The 23969-nt window shown below is 44.0% G+C and overlaps 1 protein-coding gene and 1 long non-coding RNA gene across 4 annotated transcripts in view; one reads left to right on the top strand and one right to left on the bottom strand.

Annotated features, from left to right (window-relative positions):
• LOC111971208 (rho GTPase-activating protein SYDE2-like) overlaps positions 1-23969 on the bottom strand; it is an 85282-nt gene that overhangs the window by 35836 nt on the left and 25477 nt on the right. For all 3 annotated transcript variants that reach the window (XM_070446229.1, XM_070446228.1, XM_023998000.2), the window contains exon 2: positions 21752-22492. In XM_070446229.1, the coding sequence (XP_070302330.1) occupies positions 21752-22492 (741 nt within the window). The remainder of the gene's footprint in view (positions 1-21751; positions 22493-23969) is intronic.
• On the top strand, positions 20083-21758 carry LOC139028538 (uncharacterized). The gene is made up of 3 exons (XR_011480791.1): positions 20083-20371; positions 20568-21085; positions 21249-21758. It is a non-coding gene; the product is annotated as an uncharacterized lncRNA (long non-coding RNA).

Consider the following 23969-nt stretch of genomic DNA (forward strand, 5'->3'; position numbering starts at 1 on the left):
AACATCTCAAGACATCAGTCAGGAAGTTAAAGCTTGGTCGCAAATGGGTCTTCCAAATGGACAATGACCCCAAGCATACTTCCAAAGTTGTGGCAAAATGGCTTAAGGACAACAAAGTCAAGGTATTGGAGTGGCCATCACAAAGCCCTGACCTCAATCCCAGAAATTTGTGGGCAGAACTGAAAAAGCGTGTGTGAACAAGGAAGCCTACAGACCTGACTCAGTTACACCAGCTCAGGAGGAATGGGCCAAAATTCACCCAACTTATTGTGGGAAGCTTGTGGAAGGCTACCTGAAACGTTTGACCCAAGTTAAACAATTTAAAAGGCAATGCTACCAAATACTAATTGAGTGTATGTAAACTTCTGACCCACTGGGAATGTGATGAAAGAAATAAAAGCTGAAATAAATCACTCTACTATTACTCTGACATTTCACATTCTTAAAATAAAGTGGTGATCCTAACTGACCTAAAACAGGCAATTTTTACTAGGATTAAATGTCAGGAATTGTGAAAAACTGAGTTTAAATGTATTTGGCTAAGGTGTATGTAAACTTCCGATTTCAACTGTAAGTCAGTGTTTAGCTTATCACTTTGTGAGCAAAGATTAGACATCTGACATTTAGACAGGGGTTGAAATTAGACTAATATGGGACTAAATTCTATCGCATTACACTGTTGGCAACCACTTGCATACCAGGTCAGACCATGACAAACTTCACCATTGAAAAAAATAGGTCAGCCCTTAGCTAATAATTCATTCTAGTGTTGTGTTTAATTTAATTAAATGCTGGGGAAATTCCAATTAGATTACGCCAGATCTTATTAGCAAAGGTGCAAGCAAGCCCCATCTGAAACAAACTGCTTCATAAATAGGATAGCTTCACATTGCAAGGCTAACATTACTAAAGGCAGTCTGTTACTCTAGGTATAGATACTAGATGCATATGCATGTATATCTTGCCTAACAGGGATATGAACTTGCATTCAGGAATGTTAGTCAGAGACAAGACAGAAGCTCTGTGGCCAGAGTGAGAGTCTAGTGGAAAGCGTCTGAAGTAGGACTGTCCCTGGCCTTCAGTGGACTCAGCCTACTTCCTACAAACCATCCAGGCATACGAACTCTGTTTCTACAACAACAACCCCTCTTGCGCAATGCAATTCTGTTATTTTGTTTCAGGACAAGTTTGTCAGGTTAAAATAATCTATCTGGTCCAGCAGCCAGCCAGCGCTGAGCAGGGTGTACAGAGAGGACATGGACCGGGAAATCCTCACCCCTCAGGCCAGGCTAGCTACAGCTTAGATCAGGGATGGGCAACTTTGAAGCTAGTTTGCTGCAATTCTACACATTTTGCCATGGGGCAGAGAGAAATGTTTGCAGTTTTAATTATATCTGAGTGAGACTGACTCACAAAATCAATGGGAGCCGCACGGCCGGTAATTTGACCATGATAACAAGTTTAGATAGCTGGCTGATAATCTAATTTAGCAATCTAAAAATGTTGACTGACATAACAAAAGAGAAAAACTGCTGATGCACAACCACATTTCGAAATGGCACCTTGTCTATTCTACTATTCTTCTTCTTCTATGGTATATTGGTGATCACACAATTGAATGTGCATCCTGCCACCTACTATACAGGATGGAAACAGGAATCCCCAAAAAACGTAAAGATTTAAAAAAACGTACAAAAAATAAATAAATCAAACAACTTTCTGTTAAAAATAAATAAAACAGATCTGATCCCGACACAAGCTCAAGGGGAACCTGGGAGGGCGGGACTTCTGGCGCCAGTACCCCTTGCAAGTCTTTCCTTGAGTCCCAAAAACTTTTCTCCTGCAGCCACAATAATATCTAGTTTCTTCCACTTTTTTGAGACCTGTGCTGTACAGTCTCTAACTGTGGCAATGAACGCAACGCAAATCCACCTTTTTAACACACAGGGTATCTTTTGTCTGGCAGCAAACAAACTACAGGCTGTGGTGTATTAAATTCTACTATTATAACTCTAAGTTCAGACCCTGACTGAGTTTTTTAAAAATTGGGGGGATTGATCGGAGGTCCTTCAAAAGTGGGATCGCGGGGCGCATGCGGGCAGTTGCCCATTCCTGGACCGGATGCTTGAGCCCGTTTCAAACGTAAAACAGTGCTTTTCCATTCGCTTTCTTAATAGGATTTCCTCCCTTCTTCGTTACCCTCTTCCCTTTTCAATCCTTTCCCTTTTCACGCACTACAGGGAAAATACCATCAGCTTCAAGGGAGATGATGGCCAAAACATGTAACATGGCTTATGTAACTCATTTATACAGTGCCATCGGAAATTATTTAGACCCCTTGACTTTTTCCATATTTTGTTAGCCTTATTCTAAAATGGATTAAACAAAACAAAGTCTTCAGTAATCTACACACAATACCCCAAAATGTCAAAATGAACAGGTTTTTATAAATTTTTGCAAATTTATTAAAAATAAAAAACAGAAATACCTTATTTACATAACAATTCAGACCCTTCGCTATGAGAATCGAAATTGAGCTCACGTGCATCCTATTTCCATTGAAAATCCTTGAGATGTTTCTACAACTTGGAGTCCACCTGTGGTAAATTCAATTGATTGGACATGATTTGAAAAAGAACACACCTGTCTGTATAAGGTCCCAGAGTTGACAATGCATGTCAAAGCAAAAACCAAGCCATGAGGTTGAAGGAATTGTCTGTAGAGGTCGAGACAGGATTGTGTCGAGGCACAGATCTGGGGAAAGGTACTAAAAAAAATTCTGCAGCATTGAAGGTCCCCAAGAAGAGGCCTCCATCATTCTTAAATGGATAACGTTTGGAACCACCAAGACTCTTCCTAGACCTGGCCTCCCGGCCAAACTGAGCAAACTGGGGAGAAGGGCCTTGGTCAGGGATGTGACCAAGAACCCGATGGTCACTCTGACAGAGCTCTATAGTTCCTCTGTGGAGATGGGAGAACCTTCCAGAAGGACAACCATCTCTGCAGCACTCCACCAATCAGGTCTTTATGGTAGAGTGATCCGATGGAAGCCATTCCTCAGTAAAAGGCACATGACAGCCCGCTTGGAGTTTGCCAAAAAGCACCTAAAAACTCTCAGACCATGAGAAACAAGATTCTCTGGTCTGATGAAACTACGATTGAACTCTTTGGCCTGATTGCAAAGCCTCACGCCTGGAGTAAACCTGGCACCATACCTACGGTGAAGCATGGATTGTGCATCTGTAAAGTTTGTGAGTGTTTTTGGTGACAAGCCAAATTTCTTCAGCCTACTGAGGTTGAAGAGGCGCTGCTGCCCTGTTGCGCCTTCTTCACCACGCTGTCTGTGTGGGTGGACCATTTCAGTTTGTCCATGATGTGTACGCCGAGGAACTTAAAACTCTCCACCCTCTCCACTACTGTCCCGTCAATGTAGATAGGGGGCTGCTCCCTCCACTGTTTCCTGAAGTTCACGATTATCTCCTTTGTTTTGTTGACATTGAGTGTGAGGTTATTTTCCTGACACCACACTCCGAGGGCCCTCACCTCCTCCCTGTAGGCCGTCTCGTTGTTGTTGGTAATCTCGTCGTTGTTGGTAATCAAGCATACCACTGTAGTGTCGTCTGCAAACTTGATGATTGAGTTGGAGGCGTGCATGGCCACGCAGTCATGGGTGAACAGGGAGTACAGGAGAGGGCTGAGAACGCACCCTTGTGGGGACCCAGTGTTGAGGATCAGCGGGGTGGAAATGTTGTTACCTACCCTCACCACCTGGGGGCGGCCCGGCAGGAAGTCCAGGACCCAGTTGCACAGGGCGGGGTCGAGACCCAGGGTCTCGAGCTAGATGACGAGTTGAGGGTACTATTGTGTTAAATGCTGAGCTGTAATCGATGAACAGCATTCTTACATAGGTATTCCTCTTGTCCAGATGGGTTAGGGCAGTGTGCAGTGTGATGGCGATTGCGTCGTCTGTGGACCTATTGGGGCGATAAGCAAATTGGAGTGGGTCTAGGGTGTCAGGTAGGGTGGAGGTGATATGATCCTTGACTAGTCTCTCAAAGCACTTCATGATGACGGAAGTGAGTGCTACAGGTCGGTAGTCATTTAGCTCAGTTAACCTTAGCTTTCTTGGGAACAAGAAAAACGGTGGCCCTCTTGAAGCATGTGGGGACAGAAGACTGGGATAAGGATTGATTGAATATGTCCATAAACACACCAGCCAGCTGGTCTGCGCATGCTCTGAGGACGCGGCCGGGGATGCCGTCTGGGCCTGCAGCCTTGCGAGGGTTAACACGTTTAAATGTTTTACTCACGTTGGCTACAGTGAAGGAGAGCCCGCAGGTTTTGGTTGTGGGCCGTGTCAGTGGCACTGTATTGTCCTCAAAGCGAGCAAAAAAAGTTGTTAAGTCTGTCTGGGAGCAAGGCATCGTGATTCGCGACAGGGCTGGTTTTTCTTTTGTAGTCCGTGATTGACTGTAGACCCTGCCACATACCTCTCGTGTCTGAGCCGTTGAATTGCGACTCCACTTTGTCTCTGTACTGACGCTTAGCTTGTTTGATTGCCTTGCGGAGGGAATAGCTACACTGTTTGTATTCGGTCATGTTTCCGGTCACCTTGCCCTGATTAAAAGCAGTGGTTCGCCCGTTCAGTTTTGCGCGAATGCTGCCATCAATCTACGGTTTCTGGTTGAGGAATGTTTTAATAGACGCTTTGGGTACAACATCACCGATGCATTTGTTAATGAACTCGCACACCGAATCAGTGTATTCGTCAATGTTGTTGTTCGCCGCAATGCGGAACATATCCCAATCCACGTGATCGAAGCAATCTTGAAGCGTGGAATCCGATTGGTCGGACCAGCGTTGATCAGACCTGAGCGCGGGAGCTTCCTGTTTTAGTTTCTGTCTATAGGCTGGGAGCAACAAAATGGAGTCGTGGTCAGCTTTTCCGAAGGGAGGGCGGGGGAGGGCCTTATATGCGTCGCGGAAGATAGAATAACAATGATCCAGGGTTTTGCCAGCCCTGGTAGCACAATCGATATGCTGATAGAATTTGGGGAGCCTTGTTTTGAGATTAGCCTTGTTAAAATCCCCGGCTACAATAAATGCAGCCTCAGGATATGTGGTTTCCAGTTTACATAGAGTCCAATGAAGTTCTTTCAGGGCCGTCGATGTGTCTGCTTGGGGGGGAATATACACGACTGCGATTATGATCGAAAAGAATTCTCTTGGTAGATAATGCGGTCGGCATTTGATTGTGAGGAATTATAAGTCAGATGAACAAAAATAATTGAGTTCCTGTATGTTGTTATGATCACACCACGTCTCTGTAATCATAAGGCATACACCCCCGCCCTTCTTCTTACCAGAGAGATGCTTGTTTCTGTCGGCGCGATGCGTGAAGAAACCAGGTGGCTGTACCGACTCAGATAGCGTGTCTCGAGTGAGCCATGTTTCCGTGAAACAAAGAACGCTACAGTCTTGGATGTCTCTCTGGAATGCTACCCTTGCTCGGATTTTGTCTACCTTGTTGTCAAGAGACTGGACATTGGCGAGTAGTATGCTCGGGAGCGGTGCGTGATGTGCCCGTCTACGGAGCCTGACCAGAAGACCGCTCCGTCTGCCCCTTCTACGGCGCCGTTGTTTTGGGTCGCCGGCTGGGATCCGATCCATTGTCCTGGGTGGTAGGCCAAACAGAGGATCCGCTTCGGGAGAGTCGTATTCCTGGTCGTAATGTTGGTGAGTTGACGTTGCTCTTATATCCAATAGTTCCTCCCGACTGTATGTAATAAAACCTAAGATTACCTGGGGTAACAATGTAAGAAATAACACATTAAAAAATGTAAGAAATAACACATAAAAAAACAAAATACTGCATAGTTTCCTAGGAACGCGAAGCGAGGCGGCCATCTCTGTCGGCACCGGAAGTACATGCCAAGATAGTAGCGTCATACCCAAGAAGACTCAATGCTGTAATTGCTGCCAAATGTGCTTCAACAAAGTACTGAGTAAAGGGTCTGAATACTTATGTAAATGTAATATTTCAGTTTTTATAAATTAGATAGATTTCTAAAACCTGTTCTTGCTTTGTCATTTTAGGGTATTGTGTGTAGATTGATGAGGGGAAAAAACCATGTAATACATTTTAGAATAAAGCTGTAAAGTAACAAAATGTGAAATAAGTCAAGGTATCTGAATACTTCCCAAAGGCACTGTATGTTGTACAGAACCTAAAACACTCACCAGTGTTTGATTTGGTGCACTGCAGTACTAGTATCTACATTCATGGCCTCCGAAGACAGTCAATAACTAGTACAAGTAAAACAAAAACTCGATTTAATTTCTTCAACATTGCATTACTTTCTGGGCACAATTCTTTTACAGTTGAATATAAGACATTAAATCACTCGAAAACAGGCTACAATGTGCCTATTCTCTCTTTACAGTTCTCACTTGTGTATCCTTCCATTTTTCTGTTTTCAAACTGCAAGTTCCTCCACAGTGCTGAGACAAAGGAGTCATTCTGTTGGCTAATCACTGAAGAGAGCAAAGCAGAGGGAGCGGGAGTCAGAAAGAGGGCGAGAATGGAGAGGGAGAGAAAAAGAGAGGCAAGATAAAGTAGAAGAGAGCAAAATAGATAGATAGGGAATAGGAGTAAAAGAGAGAGTAAGAGAGATGAGAGTAAAACAAATAATAGAGAAGAGGTGGTATGACAACATCCCCTGCTCTATTTTCAGAGAGGCCTGCTGTGCTATTCTGGTGAGGGATAAAAGCTTTGCATGTTTTGGTTCGGCTGGCGCCTAGCTGAACTCGGTTAGGCGAACCGAACCAGTGTGCTCCATACTCCCTTAAAAGACCTTCACTTGAAAAAATTGAAAAAGCAGCAATAGTACTGTTTGTCCATCATGTGACTCCGCAGCCTGTATACTCTTCCTCAAAATAGTCTGAATTAATCTAAGATATTGTAACTCAAGAAATCTGTCATTAATTTTGACGTTTTTGCCAATTTTACATCTGACTAAAATGTTTGGTGCAGTATTTCCCAAGTGAAAAAATTTGCATGAAAACGAGTCATCTATTGTTGAATGACAACAATACTTCATTGAAGAACCCCTACTGTTGACCGACAAAAGGGCATAGACGTCGGCTCCGAAATTCGGCTTGCCTTGAAAAAGCCCTTGCCGAAGACCAAAACAAACAACAAAAAAACGTCACAAAATGGCGTCATTATATATGCACGGAATATTTCTAACTGTTTCGGATGGGAATCATGCGGACGCCTTAAGAGGAAGGCAGGGAGGGGCCAGAGGAGGGGTAAGAGGGAGGCAGGGAATGGGCAGAGGAGGGGTAAGAGGGAGGCAGGGAATGGCCAGAGGAGGGGTAAGAGGGAGGCAGGGAATGGGCAGAGGAGGGTAAAGAGGGAGGCAGGGAATGGCCAGAGGAGGGGTAAGAGGAGGCAGGGAATGGCAGAAGGAGGGGTAAGAGGGCAGGCAGGGAATGGGCAGGAGGGAGGGGAAAGAGGGAGGCAGGAATGGGCAGAGGAGGGGTAAGAGGGAGGCAGTGAATGGCAGAGGGGAAAGAGGGAGGCAGGGGATGGGCAGGAGGAGGGTAAGAGGGAGGCAGGGAATGGGCAGAGGAGGGGTAAGAGGGAGGCAGGGAATGGGCAGAGGAGGGGTAAGAGGGAGGCAGGAATGGGCAGAGGAGGGGTAAGAGGAGGCAGGGAATGGGCAGAGGGGAAAGAGGGAGGCAGGGGATGGGCAGAGGAGGGTAAGAGGGAGGCAGGGAATGGGCAGAGGAGGGGTAAGAGGGGGGCAGGGAATGGGCAGAGGAGGGGTAAAGGGGAGGCAGGGAATGGCAGAGGAGGGGTAAGAGGGAGGCAGGGAATGGGCAGAGGAGGGGTAAGAGGGAGGCAGGGAATGGGCAGAGGGGAAAGAGGGAGGCAGGGGATGGGCAGAGGAGGGGTAAGAGGGAGGCAGGGAATGGGCAAGGCAGGAGGGGTAAGAGAGGCAGGAATGCAGGAGGAGGGGTAAGAGGGAGGCAGGGAATGGGCAGAGGAGGGGAAAGAGGGAGACAGGGAATGGCCAGAGGAGGGGTAAGAGGGAGGCAGGGAATGGGCAGAGGGGTAAGAGGGAGGCAAGGAGGGGCCAGAGGAGGTGTCAGATGCTGTAGAAAAGGGGTAACATGGGGGAAAGAATAGTGCAGGGTGTGTTGCTGCATGCATGGAGAGGTGCAAAGGAGGAGGTATGGGGGGACAACGGCATCCCTTGTCCTGAGAATCAGAGGCCTGGCCAGTGAAAGGGGGTGTTCTCTGACATTCCATAATAAACCATGTTTAGCCTCCATTCCCTTTCCTTAGGCTGCTGAATATAAATCCCTGTTAGCTAGTGGTTCCTGACAATAACAAATACCAGCACACAGAGGTGGAAAGGGGGAGAGAGCCGGACCAAAGGTGCAAAATACCTCTGGAAGAAGTGCCAAACAACATCTAAGGTTGGGCCATGTCCCAGATATTGTCCCAGATATTGAGGTTTAGGTTTGGCCAAACTCACAACTCACACTGAAACCACTGGAACACACGTTTGACCAATCAGACTGCGTACCCAAAACTAACCGTTTCATAATCCTCCATAATAAAAAAACGTGTTAAGTGTCTGTTCAAAATCATTGTCTTATTTGAAATCTGTTTTCAGATTAGTACATGATGTGGAAATGTATTTGGCAATTATCCTAAATCTAATGGTATGAACAGAACCCTCATCCACAACAGCCACCCGGGTCAAATCCGGTGGATGTAACATTTACCAAGTATAATAATATTACCTAAAAAATTTTTTTCCAATGACTACTGTATTGTTTTCCATAGTTCCCTCTCAGCTCTCTTCTGTAGCCATTCACCCTCTGGCACAGCAACAGCAGCGGCAGACACCGAGGGAAAGACACCGACACCCTCTACCTGATATTCAGGGGCAAATCAAATGTATTTATATAGCCCTTCTTACATCAGCTGATATCTCAAAGTGCTGTACAGAAACCCAGCCTAAAACCCCAAAACAGCAAGCAATGCAGGTGTAGAAGCACGGTGGCTAGAAAAAACTCCCTCGAAAGGCCAAAACCTAGGAAGAAACCAGGCTATGAGGGGTGGCCAGTCCTCTTCTGGCTGTGCCGGGTGGAGATTATAACAGAACACGGCCAAGAGGGGTATGTTTGATACTTAACCTTATGAACATGGCCCCCCGAGGTTAAAGGGCGAAGGGTTGCATTCCACCCGCTGGAACCGGAGCTGGGTGACCAGTGTCACCCCCCTCCATACCTCTCGCCCCCGTAGCCTTTGTGACCCCCAGGCCGACCCCAGGCAGCCTGCCACTGCCACCTCTCACAAAGAGCAGGAATTTATGGCACTTGGCTTGATTGCCTTTAATAACGTTCTGGGCCCAGACAGCTGCTAAGCGAGGGAACGGTCTGTTTGTTTTCGAAGGACTGTGTGTGTGCTTGCAGGTTTTTTTCCGGAATAAAAATGGGGCTTTGGTGGTGGGCGTGGCCATGGGTGTGGCCAATGGTGTAGTCGCCAATCTAACATTTTAGAGGCCCTCCTGGTTACAGTTTTTGACTTAAATCGGCTTGAAAATCTATGGAAAATGGCTGTCTAGCAATGATCAACAACCAACTTGACAGAGTTTGACATTGATTTTAAAGAAAAATGTGCAAATATTGTACAATCCAGGTGTGCAAAGCTCTTAAGCACTTACCCAGAAAGACTCACAACTGAAATCGCTGCCAACGGTGACACAGGGGTGTGAATACTTATGTAAATTAGATATTTATGTATTTAATTTTTAAAAAATTTGCTAAAAACATGTTTTCCATTTGTCATTATGGGGTATTGTGTGTAACACAACAACATGTGGAATAAGTCAAGGGGTATGAATACTCCCTGAAGGCACTGTATACACTGAACAAAAACAAACGCAACATGCAACAATTTTAAAGATTTTACTGAGTTACAGTTCAAATGAGGTAATCAGTCAATTGAAATGAATTCATTAAGCACTATTCTATGGATTTCACATGATTGGGAATAAAGATATGCATTTGTTGAGCACAGATACCTGAAAAAAAAGGTAGGAGCATGGATAAGAAACCAGTCAGTATCTGATGTGACCACAATTTTTCTCATGCAGCGTGACACATCTCCTTTGCATAGAGTTGATCAGGCTGTTGATTGTGGTCTGTTGAATGTTTTCCCACTCCTCTTCTATGGTTGTGCGAAGTTGCTGGATATTGGCGGGAACTGGAACACGCTGTCGTACACGTCAATCAAGAGTATCCGAAACATGCTCAGTGGGTGACATGTCTGGTGAGTATGCAGGCCATGGAAGAACAGGGACATTTTCAGCTACAAGGAATTGTGTACAGATCCTAGCGACATGTGGCCATGCATTATCATGCTGAAACATGAGGTGATGGTGGCGGACGAATGGCACAACAATGGGCCTCCGGATCTTGTCACGCTATCGCTGTCCATTCAAATTACCATCAATAAAATGCAATTGTGTTTGTTGTCCGTAGCTTATGCTGGCCCATACCATAACCTCACCTCCACCATGGGGCACTCTGTTCACAATGTTAGCATCAGCAAACCACTCACACAACGCCATACACGCTGTCTGCCATCTGCCCTGTACAGTAGAAACCGGGATTCATCCGTGAAGGGCACACTTCTCCAGCATGCCAGCGGCCGCCAAAGGTGAGCATTTGCCCACTGAAGTCGGTTTACGATGCCAAACTGCAGTCAAGGCAAGACCCTGGTAAGGACGACGAGCACGCGGATGAGCTTCCCTGAGACAGTTTCTGACAGTTTATGCAGAAATTATTTGGTTGTGCAAACCCACAGTTTCATCAGCTGTCTGGGTGGCTGGTCTCAGATGATCCCGCAGGTGAAGAAGCAGGATGTGGAGGTTCTGGGCTGGCGTGATTACACGTGGTCTAGATTTGTGAGGCTGGTTGGACATACTGCCTAATTCTCTAAAATGACGATGGAGGAGGCTTATGGTAGATAAATTAACATTCAATTTTCTGGCAACAGCTCTGGTAGACATTCCTGCAGTCATTATGGAAATTGCCTACTCCCTTGAGACATTTGTGGCATTGTGTTGTATGACAAAACTGCACATTTTAGAGTGGCCTTTTATTGTTCCCAGCACAAGGTACACCTGTGTAATGATCATGCTGTTAAATCAGCTTCTTGATATGCCACACGTCATGTGGATGGATTATCTTGGCAAAGGAGAAATGCACACTAACAGGGATGTAAACAAATTTGTGTACAACATTTTAGAGAAATAAGCTTTTTGTGCATCTGGAAAATTTCTGAGATGTTTTATTTCAGCTCATAAAACATGGAACACTTTACATGTAGCATTTACATTTTTGCTCAGTCATTCAAACTAGTTTTTCAACCACTCCACAAATTTCTTGTTAACAAACTATAGTTTTGACAAGTCGGTTAGGGCATCTACTTTGTGCATGACACAAGTAATTTTTCCAACAATTGTTTACAGACAGATTATTTCACTGTATCATAAAGTCTTTGGCATGAATGCCAAGCATCACGTCTGGAAGAAACCTTGCACCATCCCTATGATGAAGCATGGTGGTGGCAGCATCATGCTGTGGGGATGTTTTTCAGTGGCAGGGAGTGCGAGACTAGTCAGGATCAAGGCAAAGATGAATGGAGCAGAGAGATCCTTGATGAAACCCTGCTCCAGAGCGCTCAGGACCTCAGATTGGGGTGAAGGTTCACCTTTCAACAGGACAACAACCCTAAGCACACAGCCAAGACAACACAGGAGTGGCTTCGCGACAAGTCTCTGAATATCATTGAGTGGTTCAGCCAGAGTCCGGACTTGAACCCGGTCGAACATCTCTGGAGAGACCTGAAAATAGCTGTGCAGCGACGCTCCCCATCCAACCTGACAGAGCTTGAGAGGATCTGCAGCGAATAATTGGAGTAACTCCAATTAGGAAAATAATAGTTTGCAGGAAAAATAATCGTTTGCCACAGCAGGAAAATAATCCTAAAGCAAAATGTGAATTACTATGTGGATTATAGGTAAATGGATTTTTTTTTGTAGGGGTTGATACATTTTCCATTAGAGCAAATCAATTCTGACATTTTTAAGTGGAAATGTCAAACTTTAGAAGCCTTTTTAAACCTTGAATACACTACAAGTTTGCATTTCCGGCTGTGCATGAAAATTCTCAGCAACAGACGAGTGATCAAATTAAGATCCAACATCTGTATATAAGGAATAGGATGCCATTTGGGATGCAGCGAGAGATATTACTGTTTTGGTGGCTCTCCTTGTGCTCTAAATCATTCAGTGCTGGATTCCTTTCAGGAGCCCAAAGGCGTTTCATTACAATGGTGACCAAACCCCTGCTAATATAGACTGCGTACGAAATGGCACCATATTCCCTATATATGCCACTACTTTTGACCAAAGGGTGCAAATTGGGATGCAACAATAGCCAGGCATGCAGTCTCTTCCTGGTCTCATTAGCACAACAACATGGCTACCTGCCAACGCAGCTTGTCCTGCTCTCTATGTAGGCTAAGGAAGCTACTGCAACAGGAATTTAATCTCAACCCAGACCTCCTCTGTATCTCCAGCAACAGTGTGTGTGTGTGCGCGTGCATACGTGCACGCACAAGTGTATTTGTGTGTGTGTTCGTCTATTTTCAAAATTCATGAAATTATCATTAATTTACTACAGTACTGCACTTTTGCTGACTGATCCAATCAAAACAACCATAAAAATAGCGCTGACCACATATGACCCCATCGGTCCAACTACCAAATTCCTGTCCAGGCGCTAAGGGAACACTCTGAAACACTTTGCCGCTAAATGCGCTCTATAGTCCATCAATCATTATCCTCTACACAAACACAGCATTCAGCAAGGAGTCTAAGGGTGTATCCGGTTAGGAAAAAGACCCAACCAGGTAGACAGACAGAGAGATCTTGTGTTGGAGTGGGTCATTCTAATCTAACATGTGCACAAATTCATTATTATTCAACAGACACTGTTATTATTCAGAGCCAATACAAAGCGTTATCCATTTTTAGCCAGTTGTAATAAAGTAGCTTCTGTCCTCTTCATAGGTTTGGCACAAAGTGAAGGGATATTGAGACTTTATAGGAGAAGAGGAGGAAGAGGAGTGTGAAAGGATGTAGGCATCACAAAGACCTGGAAGAGGAGGACATCATGGTTCCTCTCGCCGTTCTATCCCTCTTCTATTCTAATCTAGGCCTTCTTTTACAGGCTGCATGGGGACGAATCTGGCATTACTGAAAGCAGTGACCCTACTACACCACTCCCCTGTCTTTCCCTGCTCCTCTGTTTACATAGCCTGCGACCTGTGGTAGATTGAGTGACAGGTCTCCATTACTCCCTGTGGGGAGAGGAGTGGAAACATTACATGCCCAAATAGTCCAGTCAGTCAATCACAGATAGGAGGCCAAGAAGACAGCACATTAGACATGTCTTTTTAAATTAAGTCCTCAACCTCCCCCCCCATCCAGCTAGTAGCACACCCTGCTTAAATCAGGGACATGTCTGATGCATTGTCCTCCTGCAAACCCAAAACACAACATGTCACCTTGCCACTCCCTTCTGTTACAGTGTCACATTTAGACGGAGCAGTCAGCTCCAGTTACATCCCAAAGGATTATGGGAGTATCTTTACCACTTTACAGAGACCTGGCCACGTTAATCAGAGCTAGGGTTGCAAAGCTACCGGTAATTTACCTAAGTTACTGGAATCTTCAGTAATTTTGGCAATTAACAGCAAATATATGGCAATCTAATGGTAACTTTGTTTATTTACACTTGAATAACTTTTTAAAAATCTATTCATACAGTATTCACACCCCTTGACTTTTTACTGTGTTACAAAGTGGGATTAAAATTGATTTATTTGTAATTTTTCATCAACGATCAACAAAATACTCTGTAACGTCAAAGTGGAAGAAAAACTCTAACATTCGTAAACAACTAATGAAAAATAAAACACGAATATTTATTCTTCTTGCCATAGATTTTCAAGCAGATTTAGGTCAAAACTGGAACTCGGCCACTCAGGAACATTCACTGTCTTCTTGGTAAGCAACCAGTGTAGATTTGGCCTAGTGTTTTAGGTTATTGTCCTGCTGAAAGGTGAATTAATCTCCCAGTGTCTGGTGGAAAGCAGACTGAACCAGGTTTTCCTCTATGACTTTGCCTGTGCTTAGCTCCATTCAGTTTCTTTTTTATCCTGAAACTCCCCAGTCCTTAACGTTTACAAGCGTACCCATAACATGATGCAGGCACCACTACGCTTGAAAATATGAGGAGTGGCTCTCAGTAATGTGTTGTATTAGATTTGCCCCAAACATAACACTTTGTATTCAGGACTAAAAGTGAATTGCTTTGCCAGATTTTTTGCAGTATAAATTGAGTGTCTTGTTGCAAACAGGGTGCATGTTTTGGAATTTTTGTTGTTTATTCTCTACAGGCTTCCTTCTTTTCACTCTGTAATTTAGGTTAGTATTGTGGAGTAACTACAATAGTGTTCATCCATCCTCAGGTTTCTTCTATCACAGCCATTAAACTGTGCAACTGTTTTAAAGTCACCATTGACCTCATGGTGAAATCACTGGGCGGTTTCCTTCCTCTCCGGCAAATGAGTTAGGGTAGACGGCAGTGCCTTTCTATTGACAGGGTGTATTGATACACCACCCAAAGAGTATTTAATAACTTCACCATGCTCAAAGGGATATTCAATGTCTACTTTTTCTTACCCATCTAACAATAGGTGTCCTTCTTTACGAGGCATTGGAATCCTCCTTGGTCTTTGTGGTTGAATCTGTGTTTGAAATTCACTGCTCGACTGAGGGACCTTACAAACAATTGTATGCGTGGTGTACAGAGGTGAGGTAGTCATTCAAAAATATTTATAAACACTATCACACTATCAATTATAGATTCCCCCCGCCCCACATCTGCCACCAGTTTGACGCCAAAACATTGACAACATATTTATCAATCAAATGTAGTTATAAAGCCCTTCTTACATTAGCTGATGTCACAAAGTGCTGTACAGAAAAGCAGCCCAAAACCCGAAACAGCAAGCAATACAGGTGTAGAAGCACGATGGCTAGAAAAAACTCCCTAGAAAAGGCCAGAACCTAGGAAGAAACCTAGAGGGGAACCAGGCTATGAGGGGTGGCCAGTCCTCTTCTGGCTGTGCCGGGTGGAGATTATTACAGAACATGGCCAAGATTTTCAAATGTTCATAGATGACCAGCAGGGTCAAATAATAAAAATCACAGTGGTTGTCGAGGGTGCAACAGGTCAGCACCTCAGGAGTAAATGTCAGTTGGCTTTTCATAGCCGATCATTCAGAGTACAATTTGTTTCTGAGGTCTTGGCTGCTTTCTTTACATTTTCCCATGATGTCAAGCAAAGAGGCACTGCGTTTGAAGGTAGGCCTTAAAATATATCCACAGGTACACCTCCAATTGACTCAAATTATGTCAATTAGCCTATCAGAAGCTTCTGAAGCCATTACATAATTTTCTGGAATTTTCCAAGATGTTTAAAGGCACAGTCAATTTAGTGTATGTAGACTTCTGACCCACTGGAATTGTGATACAGTGAATTATAAGTGAAGTAATCTGTCTGTAAACAATTGTTGGAAAAATTACTTGTGTCATGTACAAATATGTCCGAACCGACTTGCCAAACTGTAGTTTGTTAACAAGAAATTTGTGGAGTGGTTGAAAAACGAGTTCATGACTCCAACCTAAGTGTATGTAAACTTCCTACTTCAACTGTATGTCCTTACTATTCAGGCTTTCTTAGCGTTCAACAACCAGAAAGCTGTTTTGCGTTCCACAGAAGACAGTTGTTAAAAGTCCTAATTATGGGTTACTTCAAGATTTGTCAAAATGTCCAAACTACCGTGTTGCCACAGTAATAAACCAACAAAAAAATACGTATTAAGAGACAGAGCTGTGCGCTCAGGCCGGTCACTTGAAATAGACGTCAATTTCGGAAATTGATATGCCTTCTTCGGAGCTCACACCCCCAAAAGAAAGATCACCCACTAATGGGCGCGAACTCATGAGGCTCGGCAGCTCTACCAAGCCTTGAGAATATTATGAATACTTATGGTACCTAATTCCTAAACTGTTAACCTTTCGAGTTGTTTGTTTTTACTCTGTAACCACACGGAATTAACCTTGTAACCATGCAGAATGAATGTGTCAAAAAAAAGACATTCATCAAAATACGTCAAATTTCGAAGGGAAACTATGAGATCTTGTTGATGTGCTAGCTGTCATCACTATAGATGGAAGTCACACTTTCCAGTCTCAACATACACACTGCTAGATAACTAATGTCCACCCTTACAAAAATGTATTTGTTGCGGCAAACGTCCCGCAAATTTGCTGCAAACTAAATAGTGTGCCACAAAATGCTGCCAGACGTTTTCACATTTTTGCCATTGGTGGTGAATGAGGCAAACCTGTGGCAACAACTTCCAAGACCTGTAACCATTGATGACCAATCAGGAGGATTAGAAACACCTGTTGGAAAATGGAAACCAAGCTATCTAGCTTGTGACCTACCAAAGTTGTCCAGTAAGTGTGTAACTTATTAAACGTGACATTTTATTAGCTAAATTATACCTAGTTTGCAGTGGCATGTTTTATGGGATAGAGTGAAACACCTTGTTTCAATCTGTCAGCGCTTAGCTAGCTAACGTTTGCTATCATATTTTTTGCTAGCCAACTAATGATTTGCATAAACTTTTATATTTTTGTTTGAATACATTGCTGTCTCAATATCCATATGCATGTCAATATGGTGGTATTACGGTTCAGTAGCATGTTAGCTAGCACAAAAGCTAAGGTAGCAACAAAATGAATTGATTTGACAAAGCAAAACTTGACTTTTGCAGATGGATACCTTTCCCCTACCCGTGGTTTTGGAAGAGGCTGGGGGGATGCATCAACACCCTGGAAATTTGTTTGTGGTGCAACTCAACACTTCTTTTGAGTGATAAATTAGTGTATTGTCTTCAAGATTGATAAGGTAAGCAAATACAAGTATTCTCAAATGTAGCCCATACATAAATGATTTGTAACAATTAGATCTTTCATTGCTTTAAAACTAGTAGTAGCTAACTCATCTTGATCATGTTGTTCCCTCTCTCATTCTAGAAGAAATCAGTTACAAGGCAAACATACAGATTGAGGCCTTCAATCAAATTGAGGACAGAGAAATGTGTGCACCAGACAGGTCAAGGCTTCATGCATGCATGGATTTGAGATGTAAGTTACACTCTCCCAAAAAATGCTGGGTTGTTTGAATGACTCAATTGCAGGCATTGGGTCTATAGTTGGGTTGTTTTCTGTAAAAACAGGAAGGTTGGGTTGTTGGTGTTTGGTTATGGCAGTGCTGACTTTAGCATGTAAATCTTGGTGGGGCAAACTCAACCAATTTTTTTAGATGCATGCCAGCAAAGCCCCTACACAACTCTAAACAAGTCCCCCATAACATGAGCAAGTGTCACGATGTGGCAACTTACAAGTCTTCTAGAGCGACTTTGTAACTGACTGGAAACCAGGCCCAGACGGAATTGCACATATTTGTATGATTTAATATACAGTATCAGTCAAAAGTATGGACACACATACTCATTCCAGGGTTTTCAAAATGTTTACAATTTTCTACATTGTAGAATAATAGTGAAGACATCAAAACTATGAAATAACACATATGGAATCATAAAGTGTTAAACAAATCAAATTATATTTTATATTTGAGATTCTTCAAAATAGCCACCCTTTGCCTTGATGACAGCTTTTGTCATTCTCTCAACCAGCTTCATTAGGTAGTCAAATGGAATGCACTTCAATTAACAGGTTTGCCTTGTTAAAAGTTAATTTGTGGAATTTCTTCCCATCTTAATGCGTTTGAGCCAATCAGTTGTGTTGTGACAAAGTAGGGGTGGTATACAGAAGATAGCCCTATTTGGTAAAAGACCAAGTCCATATTATGGCAATAAGCAAATAGAAACAACAGTCCATCATTACTTTAAGACATGGTCAGTCACTCTGGAAAATTAATAACTTTGAAAGTTTCTTCAAGTGCAGTCGCAAAAAACATCAAGCGCTACGATGAAACTGCATCTCATGAGGACCGCCACAGGAAAGGAAGACCCATAGGTACCTCTGCTGCAGAGGATAAGTTCATTAGTTACCAGCCTCAGAAATTGCAGCCCAAATAAATGCTTCAGAGTTCAAGTAGAATCAACTGTTCAGAGGAGACTGCGTGAATCAGGCCTTCATGGTCGAATTGCTGTAAAGAAACCACTACTAAACGACACCAATAAGAAGAGAAAAACACGAGCAATGGTGGAAATCTTTGGTCTCATGAGTCCAAATTAGAGATTTTTTTGTTCCTACCACCGTGTCTTTGTGAGATGCAGAGTAGGTGAACGGATGATCTCCGTGTGTGTGGTTCCCACCGTGAAGCATGTAGGAGGTGTGATGGTGTGCTTTGAAGTCAAGTTACACTTAACCAGCATGGCTACCACAGCATTCTGCAGTGATACGCCATCTCATTTGGTTTGCGCTTAGTGGGACTATCATACGTTTTTCAACAGGACAATGACCCAATACACCTCCAGGCTGTGTAAGGGCTATTTGACCAAGAAGGAGAGTGATGGAGTGCTGCATCAGATGACCTGGCCTCCACAATCACCCGACCTCAACCCAATTGAGATGGTTTGCGATGAGTTGGACCACAGAGTGAAGGAAAAGCAGCCAACAAGTGCTCAGCACTCCATCAAGGCTGTTGGAAAAGCATTCCAGGTGACAACCTCATGAAGCTAGTTGAGGGAGTGCCAAGAGTGTGCAAAGTTGTCATCAAGACAAAGGGTGGCTACATTGAAAAATCTAAAATATATTTTGATTTGATTAACGCTTTTTTGGTTACTACATGATTCCATGTGTGTTATTACAATGTAGAAAATAGTAAAAAATTAATAAAAGCCTTTGAATGAGTAGGTGTGTCCAAACTTTTGACTGGTACTGTACATCCTTATTTCACATGCGTGGGGGTCCCAATAATTTTCAGATATCAAAATGGGGTCGTGGGTCAAAAAGTTAGGGAACCCCTGCTTTAACATATATGATCGGGAAACGCGTAAACTGATTTCTTTCATAATTGCTCATTTTGTAGCTTAGACTCATCTGAGTTTTTTGTGTTGTTCCCGCCATCGATTGAGACAACATGCTCTTGAATACAGGGTCGGTGTCATTTTAATCATAGAAATAGAATGGACCTATCCCTTCAGACCACTGCAATTTAGCTGGTACACCATTGAAATGTAAATTGAATTTAAATTGTAACTTCTAATTACTACCACAAAGATGGCCGCCGGCCACTCACCGTTGAATGTCAACGTAAATGGTCATTTCTATAAATTTATATTGATTAATTTCAATAGATTTCCTATGGAGGAAAAATATTTTAAAACAATCAATATTCCCATTCAAGTCAACATTCTCTTGTGTGGACCTCCAACCATCCTTGTGGTACCATTTGAAAGTAGAAATGTAATTTTTCCCCCCATTTTAATAAATGTATCAGCCAAAACATGACATCCACCCTGTAATCAAGAGCATGTTGTGTCTCAACCGATGGCATGCACAACACAACCTCAGATGGTGTAAAATAGGGTCTAAGCTACATATGTGACCCGATTCAGGAAACTAGGCGTATGTCGCAAGTCACGACTTCACAGGAGAGCTGTTTCAACGTAAAATATAATATCAAAATCCGTTTTTTGGCAGAAATGCCTTCTCGAACAAGTGAATTTTCATGTGCCTTAACAAAAGCGTATACCATTTGTAAATACGAATACAATTGTTAAATTATGAGCCTAATTGGTTTAGCCACAGAAAAAAATCAGCAACCTTCCCGCTAGCCATGATTGGCTGAGATAATGAGTGGGCTGGACATGCCGAGAGATGCGTTTGAAGAGATTGATCTGTGGTGTAGCATCTTGTGTCTATAAAATGAGCTGCTCGTTATGCGTAGATAATCCTTTCTACTGCATTTTTTTCGAAACATAACGTTAGCCATGGAGAACTGCAAATATGTTGCTACTGCTCTCAATAACATTGCTGCCCTGAATTTGTCAGGCGCTATCGACAAAGGTCAGAGGGAAAAGTTGTGATGTACTACTTTCTGGAGGATGATCGTGCCATGCGGACTCTGACTGAAAATGAATCAGACGATGAGGAAATCCCTGATTTAGGTAAAAACATGTTTTAGTGATGTTCTCAGAATGCCATTTAGCTAGCTATGACAATCGGTTTGCATTGCAAGTTAAATCTTGCTGTTAGCTAGCCAGCTGAAGTTTGATGGCTGGCTTGCTAGCTAACATAGTTCATACAATCTCAGAATGCAATTTCACATCTATTGTATAATAATGCTCAAATTTGTATCTGGAGTTTGTCTTTCAGCATCAGTAGAACACGCCTGACTCTCCTCCACCAGTCATACAAGGAGAATGGTCTAATGCCTCCCATCAAAAAGAGAGCTGGCCCAAGCTAGCACTGATTACAACTGAAGCATGAGGCCTTGTAGCAAGTGGTGAACTTCAACAACTATGCAGAGGATAATGCAATTGCATTACCGGAGGTATGTGTAGTTGGGCTCTCTTCCTTCAGGAATCTGTGGAGAAAAGTGCTGCCCCACATCTCAAGCAGTAAGCCCAGTACAGACCTGTGCTTGCAGTGCCAGAGGTTAAACTATCAGGTCTTCAGATCTGCTAGAAACTCTTAAGTCAGCCAAGCCGAGGAAGCAAGAGCAGCATCTCCTGCTTGTTCAGAGTGAGCGGTCTGTCTACCAGAAGATGGTCGTTGACTGCAAGACCACCTGTCAAGACCTGCAGTTGTCTCTGGGGGCCCCTACTGAACCAGCAAACAAAGACATCAGGATGCATTACAGCTTTGATTTTGCTCAACAAGTAACATTTTCTCCTTTATACTGATTAAGGACATAGATGGGTATACAGTCCCAAAAATAAATATATGGGAGGTAGGCAAATACCTTTGAGCTGTGTAAAGACAGCTTGACAAGGGTGAGACAAATTATAATTCATTATCTTCATGTTATTTTGTTGTTTGCAGGTGCACTATCCTTCTGACACTATGCAGCCAGGTCCCATCTACTTTCTAACTCCTTGCAAGTGGGGCTTGTTTGGTGTCTGCTGTGAAGGAAGACCACAACAAGTCAACACTTGATTGATCAAGGCATGGTCATCCAGCAAAGGCAGCAGCGCAGTCATCAACTACATGCCCCATTTCTTCACCAACTACAGAGTTGGGGAAACACGTGTGGACCTGAATTGTGATAACTGCAGTGGCCAAAACAAGAACAAGTTTGTGCTCTGGTATTGTGTCTGAGTAAACATCATGTAATATTTATCAAATATTTTGATCTGGACACTTTCTGTTCACCTGGAACTTTTCCCTTATTGTAGTCTACTACCACTTTTAGTCTTAATTATTACTACACTACTCACTGTTTAGCACATGACCTTACATTTGAATCCTTAAAGAGATGGGTGGGGCTGGCTGAAGAGGGTGTGAACAATAGGTAGACCTAGAATTCTAGAGAGCATGTTCTTTACCTGTAGCTGTGGCTCTGCTGGAACTGGATGGCCACTCCTGAGGTTTGCACGCGAGCAGCATCTGTCTTTGCAGATGTAGAGACGGCCCCATGCAACGTATGGCAATGCCCTGGTGACTCCGCTCTCCACCTCCGCCACCCATGCTCTCCCCCACACCCTCCAGGTTAGGGCTGCATCCCTCAAGTGCCCGCCTGACCCCAACCTCGTCTCCCCTACTGGGCCTCCTCTGGGTCTGGGGGACGTGAGGATCCTGGGTCCGTGTCTGGACCATCAGCCTGACCTGGGGGGTGGGAGTGGGTCTGTGGCTGTGATGCAGCTCTGGCTCCTCATCCTCAGGGATGGGGTTGTACCAGATCTCCCCCTCATCGTCCGCATCATTCTCCTCAGTCGGTTCCACACACCTGGAACGAGGCGCCACACGGGCGTGGCCCATTCTAACGAGGGGCAGGTGTAGGCGGAGGGGGTGGGATAGGGTTGGCCCGGGAGGGTTTAGGTTCTCTGGGGAGGGGCTTAGAGGGGGGAGTGGAGCTTGTCCGTGTCCATTGTATTCCTCTGCTCCCAGAAGGTACTGGGGGTCGTCCGTGGCGTGATGCGGCCTCCCAGAGCTCTGCTGGAGCCAGTTACGTTTCTTGGAGACAGTGATGGTGTTGAGCGGGGGTCTCCATAGCGACGTCTCGACAGCCTTGCCCCCGCCCACATCAAGGCCGTTGGAGAAGGAGGAGTGGTCATTTTCTATCAGAGCTGCAGGAGAGAGAGAGACGTGTCAGACTGTAGAGCAGGAGAGACTGAGGCTGCATCTGAAATGGCATCCCATTGTCTGGTCAAAAGTAGTGCACTATGTAGAGAAAAGGGTGCCATTTTGGACGCATTCTAATACTAGTATCTCACGCGACCATCTGCTTACCTGTGCCTCTTATACAGGAGCCCTAACACACAAAGAGATATCCAGGCAACTATCACTGTGGAAATTGTGGAGGCTGTTATATAACCCTTATCACCACCTGTTGAATCATAGCCTCCCACTTGTTTTCTAAAGCCAACATTTGATTAAATGATTCTATTTACTTTGGGAGGATAACATTGTGTCTTTTCTCTTTCACACTCAACCACAAACACACTATTCGAAAACCAAACACGCCATCTCTCCTCACGGCTCTATTTCACTTCTGACAGTCAGAATGAAATGGGTGTTTTGTCAATATCCTCTTCTGCTCTGCTATATTTTGACCAAACAAACTTTTTAATTACTACGCTACAGGCCCTGTACCGTACTGGCACATTTCACTCCAATGACTTCCCATCTCGGAAATGTCGGCTTGGGGAATGTGCGAGCTCAAACCGAACAGGCGATAACAAAGAGAGACGGGATAGAGTCAGAGCGCCTCAAACAGAGCGGAAAGAAAATCAGAAAACCCCCCGCCGCCATGACAGCTGTGAAAATAGAAGAGCGAGGGATCAAGAGGAGGAGGGGATGGAGGGATGAGAATCATGGTTGGGGCGGTTGAAATACACTGAACAAATATATAAACACAACAATTTCAAAGATTTTACAGTTACAGTACATCTGTTGGTCACAGATACCCCCCCAAAAAAGGAAGGGTTGTGAATCAGAAAACTAGTCAGTATACCGGTGTGACCACCATTTGCCTCATGCAGCTCAACACATCTCCTTCGCATAGAGTTGATCAAGCTGTTGATTGTGGCCTGTGGAATGTTGTCCCACTCCTCGTCAATGGCTGTGCGAAGTTGCTAGATATTGGCAGGAACTGGCAGAGCACCCAAAAATGCTCAATGGGTGACATGTCTGGTGGGTATGCAGGCCATGGAAGAACTGGGACATTTTCAACTTCCACTAATTGTGTACAGATCCTTGCGACATGGGGCCATGCATTATCATGCTGAAACATGAGGTGATGGCAGCGGATGAATGGCACAACAATGAGCCTCAGGATCTCTTCATGGTATCTCTGTGCATTCAAATTGCCATCAATAAAATACAATCGGGTTTACTGTTCATAGATTATGCCTGTCAATACCATAACCCCACCATGGGGCACTCAGTTCACATCGTTGACATCAGCAAACCGCTTGCCCACACGACACCATAAACGTGATCTGCGGTTGTGAGGCCAGATGGACGTACTGCCAAATCCTCAAAAACGACGTTGGAGGCGGCTTATGGTAGAGAAATTAACATTTAATTATCTGGCAATAGCTC

Source organism: Salvelinus sp. IW2-2015, linkage group LG13 (assembly GCF_002910315.2).
Source record: "Salvelinus sp. IW2-2015 linkage group LG13, ASM291031v2, whole genome shotgun sequence".
In the NCBI taxonomy this organism is placed as follows: Eukaryota; Metazoa; Chordata; class Actinopteri; order Salmoniformes; family Salmonidae; genus Salvelinus; species Salvelinus sp. IW2-2015.